Below are 13,729 nucleotides of genomic sequence, written 5' to 3' on the forward strand. Positions count from 1 at the left end.
TCCTCCACCATCAAGCGAAAAAGGGTCAGAGCCTCCGAAGGGAAACCATTTTGGACACGCATTTGTCATACAATTCCAAGAAAGGACATATATTATTTTTCCAGGTAATATAATAGTAATTCTTTTTAAAATTGTTTTTTTAAAAATTTATTTTCAACATCAACACATCAAAATAATTTAAAAATATAAGAAAAATTAATTATATATATATAAACACGGCTACATGAGAATACCAAGCACTCGCCTGATCTGTTCAACATTTCCCAATTTCCCGTACAAATAGACAAGAGCAGTATTAATTGAATCCCGAGCAATTTTTAATTGACAAAAAAAAAAATCATTCGCCCGAAAACATATTTACACTGGATTAAAAGCTTTCTGTTCATATATAAGGTTTTATAATGGATATATATAAAAAATCAATATCAATTTAAATTGATATCGATCACTTAGATTTTTTTAAAAACATGTCTATCAACTTATTTAAATATTATCTATTTATCAGTGTAGAGTTCTTAATTTATGGATGGGACGCAATAGCTATCCGTTTAAGTGCGCGTGTGTATCAGCTTAATTTTTTAAATCAATTATTAGACTCTTTGATATAATACCACTTGTAGATTTCTTTGAGAACGTCACGTGTCAAGCAATGGATATACCACAAGTTGAAACATGATTTAACTCAGGCATGTCATTGATGTCAACCAATGGAAACAAATAAGAAACGCATTCCGTGATCTACTTATGATCTACCTTTTGGTCACACAACTTGTGATGACAGGTGAGAGAGGTTTTGATTTCTCCCCTTCACATTTACTGGTAAATGATCTACTTATGCTCATTCCACGGATATATATTCTCCACCTGCTACAAACATTTGGAACAAAAAACTAAAAACTTGCTAGAAACGTAAGAGAAAGCAAGAACGCAGAAGTTTCTCTACTTTGTACATGTGCGTGTGGGTGTGGTGATAATCTAACGGTCAAAGAAAGAGATGATAATATACTTGTGAAAAATATGAAGGAATTCTATTACACTAAGGAAACTATCTATCCGGAAGAGCTCAATTGGCCCATGCTTATATCTCACTTCCAGCCTCTTCATCTTGAATCTTGAAAAACAAACCTTGAATATTTACAATCCGAAGCATCTGAAAGAAACGCCTTCAAGCAACTTGCCTGTCTTCACAGGAATCATTTTCTTCATGGCTTGTCAAGGATAGAAGTTCCATCAGCTCCATTCGGTACTCAAGGCCTCGCAGGTAGTGCCCCAAAAGCATACACCTTGAAGGGAAAAAAAAACGGATGTAATAGTATTAAAATCTGTTGCCAGAGGGAAGAACATCGTGAGAAAAGAGTTAAATGAAAAGGCCTAACCAGAAAAGTAGTCGTGCCAGATAGTCCCTTGTCAATGAAATGAGGGGCTGGAAATGAAGTGAAGTGTTCTCAACAAGTTCAGCACAATCAACTCCAATATTTAGCGATCCAGGTGATGTGTTCTCTGATTGTGGAGGAGTCTTAGAATGCATCTTAGGAGAAAGGGTTGCAAGGAGACCGTGGACTACAGAATGGATCGTTTCTTTTAATTCAGGGAATGTTGGTTCGGATAACTCGGCAACCTGTTCATGTCACAACCATATATATTACCAGCATATCTAAAATAAACCAAGCAATTCATTGCTTGAGGTTTTGTTGTGCATAGAAATAAAGAACTTGGCCAAACGCAAGTAGGAATAGGATCTACAAATCACTGACAGAACACCTTGCCTCCAGGCTTTATGCAAGAACAAAAATAAATCATAGTACTATTGGGCTTGTAGCGGATTCATAATTAAACACTTAAAAAACATTAATACTTGTGTAGGAACATGTAGCTACATTTAAGATTGCACTAAGCAGGGCCAACAGTTAAACCAAAAGCCAAAAACCATCACTGCTATCAACATAATTAGAAAAGGAGATCATATAAACATTGAAATTATTGGGAGGAACTCAGGATCAGATGGATATTCATGACTTTAGAATTTACAGGCAACTTCCCGTGTATTGAGAAAACACAGTTGGCATGCCTTACCAAATGCTGGGAAAAAGAAAAGGAAAATAAAAAAATCATTGCACATCAAAAGCTCTGGAAACAGCATCCAATTAAGAAACTAAAACCGAATACTTGAAAAACAAAATAGCTTTTCACTCAGTACTACTGCAAAAGAACACGAGAAAAAAATGACTTTGAATGTTAAAACTTCAAACTATTGGAATTGTAATCAAAGAATCCTTTCTTAAGCTTATTCTGATGAAGAAACAGGAACATCAAGAAATTTTGCAGATCAGAAAGTATTATCACACAAAATCACCACTCTCATGTGTTGAGCCAATAACAAGCTTTTGCAAACGTAATAAACAAAAGCAAGATCATACTAGTACTAGACTACTACAGGCATTACACACCCTGTAATCAACCAGTTTGATATGAAGCATGCAACAACCACATCTGATAGTGGCTTATCATATTATGCAAAGCATTCAGCGATTTGAAAACATCAGTCAAATTTCAAAAGAAGAGATTCTGTAGGAAAACGAGCTTGGGAATAATAATCACCTTCTCTGGTTGTAGTGACCTTAAGTAGTCCAGTAAATCATTCTTTTCTTCGCCGACAAATTGATGCATTTGAAGAGCAGCACTTTTCATCCTAACTTCATGTAGTTCCTTTAACAGAAATAAAAGGAAAATAAAAGACATATAAGAACACGTCCTGAACAGAATAAATGTGTCTGTTGACACCATATGAATTGAACAGCAAAGAGACATTTTTTTTTTTTTTTTGGTTCTACAGCCAGGTGATATCCTTACACACCAGTTTTCCTACACCAAGACCTCCACCTCTCTGGAATGGATATTCTAATTCCAAGTAAAAGACATGAAAATAATTTAAACACACTGTGCATGTCTCTAAAAATTGAAAATTTAAAGGGAGAACTTCCAACAGGAGGTTGAGAAGAGAAAAATAAGTACTTAAATGGGGAAAAAATAAAAGTCCTAGATGCAACAACCAATTGTTTCTAACAGCATTCAGTCACATTGATCACTCTCAAAATAATCATGGAGTCTTGCCACCAAAGAAAATTAACTTCAGAGTCAGAAAATAACTCTCTCTCTCTCTCTCACACACACACTCACACCTATGTGGGCATGGTGGCAAAAATGATAGGTTATATCATTATCAAAGAATGACAAGACTAAAGCAAATTAATATCATTAGAAATGGAACTTCTCCTCTCCTAAATAACAGCACATCTCTTCTTTCTTGAGAAGGATATGATACCAGGAGAGACACATAGGCCTTCAGAGAAAAGGGAAATGTAAAGCTTCAAACATGTGTGATATGTACATAATCAACTAGATAGATTACATACAGCCTCATAAGAATTAAAAAGGCAAGCACACAGTCAAAAAGTTAACAAAATGAGATTGTAAATGAAGAATATAAGAATATATTGTCTGTATTCCAAGGGAGTTTCTAAATTGCTACTGCATACCTTTTTCACAGAAGATAAATGAGATTGTAAATGAAGAATATATTGCTGAGCTTCAAGGGATATTTCACCAAGGCCTTGGATATTGATGTCATCAGATAGGTCTTCTGCAATTTTTTCAAATTCAGTATCTTTTCCAAGACTTTGATTTGTTTCTTCACTCTCTAGCACTAACCCTTGAAGATTGTTTTTTGAATTTCCCTGCGCTTGCTTTTCAGAATCTTCTTCGTGTATATCAAGGTTTCTTTCAAGGCAAAGCCTATACTCAGCATTTCGTAGTGTATACCTGCAATTCAAGGAGAAATATAATTCATGGATATCTAATAATAATAATAATAATAATAATAACAACAACCAAAAGGCAGCTGAACAAATTGTCATGTGATGCATCAAGTGTTCAAAAACTACTACAATCCATGCAAGAATCGACCACAATAAAAATTAATAATTTCCTTTGTCTTTTGATCATCAGATATCTAAATGGGCCTAGACAGATCACATCATGTTCCATATAAGCTAGATGACAAAAGCAATGAATTATTGTACCCTGTCATCATTGAAGAGACCAATAACTTTGAGAGAGATTCCCACCAAGCCTCAATAAAAACTTGAAATCGGTCTGATGGAAGTAAGCCCAACATGCCCGAGATGGTCCTCTTCATAGCATCCAAAGTAGCAGGTGGAACATCTTTTTGGATAAGGCTCACATCTAATGGCTCTATCTCTTGTATCAATTCTGAAAGAAGTGATTTCTGAAAGAACATACGCTCTCAATCATTACGAATATCATATGAATTCTTCAAGAAAAAGATAGAAATTAATCAAAGACCAACTGCAAATAATCTTGAATACAACATGCCAATTGGTTTTCCTGCCTGCTGGTTATCGTCTAGCTACAAAACTACCATGACTTACTAGTAAAACGAAAACGAAATCACAAACCAAATAACTTAAAGAACCATTTTACATTGCAAAATGAGACGCAAGGAGTTTATCATTGAAAATTCACGATGTACAATCTCATTCTACAAAAAACAGTTCCATCTAATGAATTATCTATAGTGGTTCTTATTTGCTCTCCTTTCCCTGTAAAAATATAAAAACAGTAAATATTACAAAATTCAGTTCACTTCAAATTACACATTTTGCCAAAATTTGATACCTAACATACTATCTAAATTCAAGCATACGCCAAATTTACCTCCCGAATCATACCACGATCCTTTTGTTTCATAATTTCATTCATCATCAACAAAGCCAGTGGTATCAAATTCAGTAGAGTCTTGAACCTATTTTTCTCTGCTCACCAGCAATTCAACTAATTCAAGAGGTTCGGGTAAGCCTAAACTCCAAATATCCCATCAACAATCATTAAGTCCGTAAAATTCTAATTCCATAAATTTTACACCCAATAAGATAAAACAAAATCCAATCCAAACCAATTCAGTTCAGTTAAGAGAGAGGGAGAAAAACAGAAGACTGAGGATTAGAGATGTGAACTAACCTTATCGGTAGAACAAGGCTCTCGATTAAAACCGAATCCGTCGAAGGAAGAATCTGAATTCGACGAAGCAAGAATTAGGGTTTTGATTTGTCTAGAATTTGCGGTAATAGTGGCGCGAAGAGGATAAGAAAATGGGAATGAGAGAGAAAGAGACGGCGGCGTTTGAAGGAGACAGTGATTAGAGGAGAGGAGCAGAGGGAGAGGAAGAGAAGATGAGGAGAGAAAGGTTGCCATTAAAAACGCAACCTTTTTAGATTTCTGTGTCTTCTTTCTTCTTTTCTCTCCTCTCTCTCTCTAAGCTGTGAAAATCTGGAGCCACAAGATACTCTGACGAAAAGTATTAGAGCTAGAGAAATGGTTGGTGACGTTACACGTCAGCAAATGCGTCAGAAAGGTCAACTCGTAAATCCAATCAGGACTGTTCTTGTTTTTTTGCTTAATTCACAACGATAAACACTCAATCTTTTTATTTTTTATTTTATAAAACTCTCTCCACTCAAAGTCGATACTATCGAAGTGATTGATACTTAGAGTCGATCCGCAGATTAATTATTGGTAATTAAAAGTATTCTGGAATTTATCTACACAAATAAATGGATTGATACTTTCGCTTTACATAATGCCCTCTTGGCTCTACGTAGCTGTGTTTTACATGAAATAGGGATATTTTTTAAAATATTTTTTATTTAAAATAATATTTATTTATTTTTTAAAAATTAATTTTAATATTAAAAAGTCAAAATAAACCGGAAATATCAAAAAATTAATTTGAAGTAAGGAAAAAATAAAAATATTTTAATTTTTAAAAAAATATGTTTTAAATGCAAAAACAAACTGGTTCTTACTAATAAAAAAATATATAATTCAATTGAAACATAATATTTTTCCAAGTAAGAGAATTAAACTTACTGTATTAGAAATTGTTTTTTAAAATATTTTTTATTTAGAAATGTATAAAAATAATTTTTAAAAAATTTATTTTTGATATCAACATATCAAAATTATCTCAAATACATAAAATAATTAATTTGAAACTAAAAAAATTCAAATCTTTTAAAAAGTGTGATTGAATTGTAATATCAAACACCACTAGAATTAATCTTACTTAAGATTTGAAAATAAATAATCATTCTTGGGAAGTTTGAATCAAGTGATTCATATTTATCTAACATTTAAGCCGTTTATTTTGGATATATTTTAAAAATATATTTGATTTAAAAAAAAATATTGTATTAATATTTTTAGTATTTTTTAATGGATGTGATATGACAACATTAAAGAAACCACTTTAATATATTTTTAAATAAAAATACTTTTAAAAAATACCTTACATCTAATATATATTAAACACACATTTAATTAAAAAAACAATTTAGGTATGGGATAGCAAACCAAACTAAAGTGAGGATGCTATGATTATGGAAATAACCATGAAATATGAAAAGGAAAAAGAAAAAAATAGTCGTCGAGTACTGGGACTAGCCATTCTTTTTTGGGTCCGATCTTATTTCCAAGTTCTAACCAGTTGGAGACGTTAATCTGCTGGTAATTTTACCATGATCATAGTCTCAAAGAGGTTCGATGCTAGCACTTTATTACCTTGCTAATTAATCCATCTCCACATTGAATTCAAACATTTCGGCCTCTGTGGAAAAAAAAAGGATTGAAAAGAATCAAAAGATGCAAGCATGCAACATGGTTTCATCAAATTGTGGCATTAATCAAACATTTTCTTGACTGTTCCTCATCCACATCAGATGGGACAGGAACGGTTGTTTTAAGGAAAAATCTTATTAACGTGCGGATTTTTTTTTTTTTATTGAATTCCATTTCTAAATGAATTAGGGATCGTTTGGAAACGTAATTGTACTCGTATTTTTAAAAAATTAAAATTATTTTTGTTAAAAATTAATTATTATTTTTTATATTTTGAATCGTTTTGATGCGCTGATCTCAAAATAATTTTTAAAAATAAAAAAATATATTATTTTAATACTTTTCAACATGAAAAACACTTTAAAAAACAATCATAACCACATTCTCGAACAGGCTATTATATTTACATGTAAACTATGGTTGCTATATATTACACAATATTTTGAGTAATAACGAATTTGCAATCATAGGAAAATTTGTTTTTCATGTTTATGATTCTTTTGTAAAAACATTTACTTGAAAAATATTTTACTATGTTTTGTAAATATTTACTATGTTTTGTAAATAATTATTTGAAAAATAAGGTTATAGTAGAATAATGATATATGTTATGAATTATAATGATGAAGTGATAATTGTGAGGTGGGGTGGGGTGGGGGTGGTGGTGATGACGGAGTAATGGTGGCGGAGTAGCAGTGTTTATGAAAAGTGACGGTGAAGTGAGAAGGTGATGGTGACAACAATGAAAACAACATTAATGAAGGTGACAGTTGAGTGAGAAGGTAATGGTGGTACTAACAAAACAATATAAATGGAGACGATGGTATAAGTTAGATTATTTAATGATATTACAAATGAATTATTTTTAGTAAAATATTTTATCATCATAATTTTTAAAATATAAAATATTTTATAAAAACCAAATCTAAAAAGAAATAAAAAGAATTTTCTTATAAAATATTCTACACCACAAAGTTTTCCAGATCATTTAATGATATTACAAACAACCAAACATTGCTTTATCTGACTGTTGATTTAAGTTCTTATCAAAATGAAACTAGTTTTGATGTTCACACTTCGCCGTGAGCAAGCTATTTTATTTGTAAAATATAATATTTAGGTTCTAAAACGAGATAAAAAAAACATAAAAATTGGTGGCAATAAATTGGTAACCGTGCAATGTAGGGCTAAGCCAACTTCGAATGTCCCGTTAAATTCAAGATCCAGATAATATGATTAAAATAATCTTATAAAAAATAAAAAGCACTATAAAACTTTTTTTAAAAAAAAAATATTTTAATTTTTCAAACTCATAACCTAAGTTATTAGACTCGAAGCACCTAATCTAGAAAAATCATGAAATTCAATTTTCATTCAATTATATATTGAAGGATAAAACTGAAAATTAATTTCAATTATACAAAAAGGTTTTAAAAAACTGCAATTAAAATAATGAGGATCAAAATTAAAATAAAAAATAAACTTATATTTAATTGAATGGTGAAATTGAAAAAAAAATCAATTTAGTAAAAGGACTAAAAAATTAAAAAGAATGAGAATGGGAATTGACATAAAAAATTAAAAATAAAATTGTAATTGAATGATAAAATTGAAAAGAATAATAATTTTTACAAAAAGGCCAGGAAAAAAAATAAAAATCAAAACAATGAGGATCAAATTAGAAAACATAATATAATCAATTTGAATTGAAGGTTGAAATTGAAAATCAATAATTTTTTTACAAAAGAGACTAGGTAAAAAATTAGAAATTCAAAAAATAAAGACCATATTGGAGAATATAGTATTTAGAAATTAAGATTTAAAGTGAAATTGAAAATAAATAAAACTTTCACAAAAGAACCAAGACAAAAAACAAAAAATAAAAAGAATAAGAATTAAAGCTGAAATACTAACAACTAAAAAGGCCATGATGTAATTTTGAGGGGAGAAGAGAGAGAGGGAGAAAAAAAATCACCGGTGACATGTGCCGCAACAACAAGAAAAAGACTTGGCAATGCTTATAACTGTCGCACGTCAAAAATCAGCGCGGCGTCGGCTGGCGATCTTATCATTGTTATGTTTGATTTGGATTTGATTGGTTCGTTGGAGTCGCCACCTAGTAATTTATTGAAGGCTACTAGGAAACCGGATGTACTGGTCTTGTCAGAGATTCGCGAGTAAGGGACTGGTTGTGGTTAGGGAAGGTATTAGCACCCCTAACGCACCCTACCTGAGGTAAGCTGCTTCGTGACTTTGATGTGTTAAAGAAGTTTTAATAATTGTCTTTTCATCGGATATTAGAAATACAACTTACATGTAAGTTAATAATTCTTGACCGTGATCCAATCAAAATATTAAATTCTTCTTTAATCTTTACAATTTTATCTTAAATAAAAATAAAACATCCATAAAACAAATATAAACACACCCATACACTTTCACTATATTTTCTTTTTCTTTTCTTTTGTTGTTACATTCACAATACCAATTATACAAATTCAAAAAATAACTAAACAAAAATTACATTAAACAATTTAAAATTAGCCTCAAAACAATCTGGAATTACAGGGATTGCCATCTGCCACCCGGAACAGTGTCAAGGAAGTTTTCTGGGCGCAGGAACAGTGGCGGCGCGTCCTTCCACGCGCCACCGTCGCTGGCGGCGCGTGGGTTCACGCGCAGCCGGGAAAGCAGCCGGCCGAAACTGGCTTCTTCTCCTCTTCTCTTCTGCAACGCGGGTGACCTGCAAAACAACAAAGAAACACAACAACACAGGCAGTTGATCTTAGTTTTTATTTCAGATTTATTCTTCTCGGGTCTTTTAGATCTGCTCCGGGTCAGCTGCTATGGTTCATCTTCCTCTCTTCTGCTTCGGCGTACTGGCAGCAAGGAGCGCTGGAGGTTGTCGACCGGTGGGGAAGGAGATCGGCTGCTGCTGCTGGTGGCCGGTCTGTGGGCTCTGTTGAAAGCCGGCTGGAGAAGGAGGATCTGTCGTGGCTGTGGTTGCTGCTGCCGCTGCTGGGGCTGTTCGGCGGCTGAGGAAGGAAAAACCTGTTGGCTGAAGCGGGAGCCGTGGGTCTGAGGAGATGGGGAACGGCCCTGCCCGTCCTCTGGTCGATGGAGATGAGGCTGTCCTGTGATGCTGCTTGTGGTCGGTTGATGGAGGGAGAGAGCTGGTCTGTCGGCTGACAGAGGAGACGATGAAGGCTGTTGGAAGCAGTGAACTGGGTCTGCTGCCGGCCGAAGGAGATGATGAAGAAAATGGGTTTGTCTTGGCTAGCAGCTGGGGGGAGAATGGAAAAGGAGAGTTGCGGTGGCTGCTGGTGAAGGAAGGGCTACTGCTGGCCGGTGAGGGAAGAAGAAGATGCTGGAACCGGCTGGAGAGGGAGAAGGAAAATGAAGGCTTGTGCAGGAAAGGGACTCCGGCTGGAAGAGGAAAACCAAAAACGTGGGGGGCCGGCTCTCTTCAACAGGGAAAAGGAGGCTTCGGCTGAGGGGAGGCTGCTCTGTAGGAGGTTGATGTGGGTTGTGTGCTGTAATGGCCAGCTTGGCAGTGTGTGAGGAAGGGAGACAGAGAGGGACCGGCGGTGTGGTAGAAGGAAGAAAGGATGGCGCCGGGGAAGAAGTCTGGCTGCTGAGGGGAAGAAGAAAATCAAAAACAGGGGGGCCGGCGGCTTCTTCTTTTTGGGGTTAGAAATAGGTTTAGGTTGTTTTTTTGTATTTTTTCTTATGTTTCCAAAATTGACCCCCCCTTGAAAATTCAGTATAGCATGGTATTTATAGGAAGAGTTTTGCTAGGTTTTCAAATTAGTCCCTCAACTTTTCCTTTCCTTCTCTTTTCCTCCTTTTTTTTGTAAATTTTGATTTTTCTTATTTTTTTGTATTTTTGAAAGCGAGCAAATATCAACATCGACTCAATGTGGAAAATCAATGATTTTAAAAATGATGCGTTAAAAGTTGAACGCGTTCCAAATATCTTTGAAAATTTAAATTCTTTTGAGACGATGCTAAAAATGATAAAAAAACGATGCAAATGTATTAAAAATGTATTTTTTGGATTTTCAATGTTTTTTTGCTATTTTTGAATTTTTTTCATGAAAATTTATCAAACATGGGTCAAAAATTGGGTAGCAACAGATGCCCCCTCTTTACAATGCTTACGAAGCAAAACTCCTCAATGTTTTGCGTAGTAAGCTTTGTAAAGAAAAACTTGTCTTTCTGTCTGCTCAATATCCACTCATCTTGCTCTTTTTTCTTTCTTTTTTTCTTCTTTTTTTTTTCCTGAGATCCCATCAGGCGATCTCCTTGAATCAAAACCAAAATCTGCGTGGTTGGGCTAACCTGAGATCTCGTCCGGCGATCCCCTTTAACCAGAACCAATATCGTGTGTGGTTGGGCTAACCTGAGATCCCGTCCGGCGATCCCCTTTAACCAGAACCAACATGAGATCCCATCTGGCGACCTCATTAAACCAAAACTAAAAAAAATGTGTGTAGCTCGGTCAACCTGAAATCCCATCTGGCGATTCCCTTTAACCAAAGCTACATGAGATCCCATCTGGCGACCTCATTAAAGTGGAACTAAAAAATGTGTGTAGCTCGGTCAACCTGAAATCCCATCTGGCGATTCCCTTTAACCAAAGCTACATGAGATCCCATCTGGCGACCTCATTAAACCAAAACCAAAAGATGTTACGTAACTCGGTCAACCTGAAATCCCATCTGGCGATTCCCTTTAACCAAAGCTACATGAGATCCCATCTGGCGACCTCATTAAACCAAAACAAAGAATGTGGAACAAATGGTCTCATTGTAATGGGTGACGAACCCAAGAAAAATGATGGTCTCATTGTATGGGTGACGAACCCAAGAAAAATGATGGTCTCATTGTATGGGTGACTAACCCAAGAAAAATGATGGTCTCATTGTATGGGTGACGAACCCAAGAAAAATAATGGTCTCATTGTATGGGTGACGAACCCAAGAAAAATGATGGTCTCATTGTATGGGTGACGAACCCAAGAAAAATGATGGTCTCATTGTATGGGTGACGAACCCAAGAAAAAAAGATTGGTCTCATTGTAATGGGTGACCTACCCAGGTGGAAAGAATGTGGAAAACGGTCTCATTATGATGGGTGACCTACCCAGATGGAAAGAATGTGAAGTGCGGTCTCATTATAATGGGTGACCTACCCAGATGGAAGATAGAAAAAAAATGAAGTGGTCTCATTGTTATGGGTGACCTACCCAGGTGGAAGATAAAAAAAATGTGAAGTGGTCGCTTTATAATGGGTGACCTACCCAGGTGGAAGATAGAAAAAATGTGAAGTGGTCTCATTGTTATGGGTGACCTACCCAGGTGGAAGATAGAAAAAATGTGAAGTGGTCGCTTTATAACGGGTGACCTACCCAGGTGGAAGATAGAAAAAATGTGAAGTGGTCTCATTGTTATGGGTGACCTACACAGGTGGAGGATAGAAAAAATATGAAGTGGTCTCGTTGTAATGGGTGACCTACCCAGATGGATGATAGAACAAATATGAAGTGGTCTCATTGTTATGGGTGACCTACCCAGGTGGAGGATAGAAAAAATATGAAGTGGTCGCGTTATAATGGGTGACCTACCCAAAAAATGTTGGTGAGGGCTCAAAGGCGCACTCAAAAAGGAGGTAGAGTTATAAAACGCACTACCTAAGAAGTGAGGGCTCAACGGCACGCTCGAAATGAAGTAGGGATAGAAAACGCACTACCCGAGATGTGAAGGCTCAAAGGCGCACTCAAAAGGAAATGAGGGCTCAAAGGCGCACTCAAAATGAGGTAGGGTTAGAAAACGCACTACTTGAGAAATGATGTTGAAACACCGATCATGACAATGTTGAAAACAATGCATTATGATTGATATGCACGTGTACTTACCTGAGAAATCTAGGTCCCCATTTCTTCATGGTGTCTTTCCTTTCTCAAAGGTTGAAGTGTTGGTAGTAAACTTCGATGACTTTTTCGCTCTTGCTTACTCGAGTCACATCTTGTGATCTTGACCTCTAGGAAAGATTTGATGTCATCATACTTCTTTGTCCTCTACCCTTGATCTCAAAAGTTGTCAATTTTGCCCGATATTCTTAGAAAGGGAATCATGGAGCCAGCCCTACCAGATATTTTTTATTGCTCCCCAGCTTGATCATGCCCCCCAAGTGTTCAATTCGGGTTTGGGTATGAGGCTATATGAAGGAAGGTTTGACAAGGAGTTTTTTTTTTTTTTCCATGCAGAAATTTAGAATTCCAAAGCTATTCCAGACACAGAAATCATTTTGACATCGGTTCAAAGCAAACTCATTCTGAAAAAATTCAAGTGATTCCTATGGAGAGGTTATCAGAAGTGATGAAAACTTTTTGTTTTGCTTTTGGTGAAAAATATGAAGTGACATTTGGTTGGTTGAAATGGTTCAAGATTTAATATGAGAGTTTCAAAGAACCAGTCTTGAAAGCATTCATTTTATTTGCATGAATAATGATTTGGTTCACATGAGAAAGCACTGCCTACCGATCCAGATTGCTTGCCTTTGATCAGAAAGGGCTTGATTAGGCACGTAATGTAGGCTTGGGCTATTGGTTATGAAGAAAAAGGATATTTACAAGCTCAAAAGGTGTTTAAGGGATTTCAAGACTAAGGATCACTTGTGCTTGTTTGCTGACCTTTTGTCTTTGGAATGTCTTTCCAAAATGGTCTATCGTGCCCCCTAGTGTTGGGCTTGGACTCTTTCTCTTTTTTGTTTTCTTCATTTGATTTTGAGCATCGTTGTATTAGGTTTTTTTGCTCAAAATTTTTGGTTCCTTTGGATTTTTCTTCATGCCCCCTAGATTTGTTTGGGCACTTTCAATCATTGAAGCTTTTTTTGTATGTCTCTTGCACTTGCCCCCAATGTGGGGTGTGATCCTAGCCAAGGTTATTCATCTCAAGAAAAGCATTAGGCTCAAAAAGGGACTGCAAATGATATATTTTAGCCTTGTGAACGGATTATCAAAAATGGCCTTTCC

At 35.3% G+C, this 13,729-nt stretch overlaps 1 protein-coding gene across 1 annotated transcript; it reads right to left on the minus strand.

The window, feature by feature from the left end:
• Positions 1 to 812: 812 nt before the first annotated feature.
• LOC7465053 (uncharacterized) lies at positions 813 to 5,362 on the minus strand. Its single transcript, XM_002298722.4, has 6 exons — positions 5,038 to 5,362; positions 4,080 to 4,285; positions 3,537 to 3,819; positions 2,599 to 2,706; positions 1,377 to 1,618; positions 813 to 1,283 (listed from the first exon to the last, which is right to left on the minus strand). Exons 1-6 carry the CDS (start codon positions 5,269 to 5,271, stop codon positions 1,166 to 1,168), a joined length of 1,191 nt encoding a protein of 396 aa, XP_002298758.2. The 5' UTR covers positions 5,272 to 5,362; the 3' UTR covers positions 813 to 1,165.
• Positions 5,363 to 13,729: the final 8,367 nt, after the last annotated feature.

This window comes from Populus trichocarpa, chromosome 1 (genome assembly GCF_000002775.5).
Source record: "Populus trichocarpa isolate Nisqually-1 chromosome 1, P.trichocarpa_v4.1, whole genome shotgun sequence".
In the NCBI taxonomy this organism is placed as follows: domain Eukaryota; kingdom Viridiplantae; phylum Streptophyta; class Magnoliopsida; order Malpighiales; family Salicaceae; genus Populus; species Populus trichocarpa.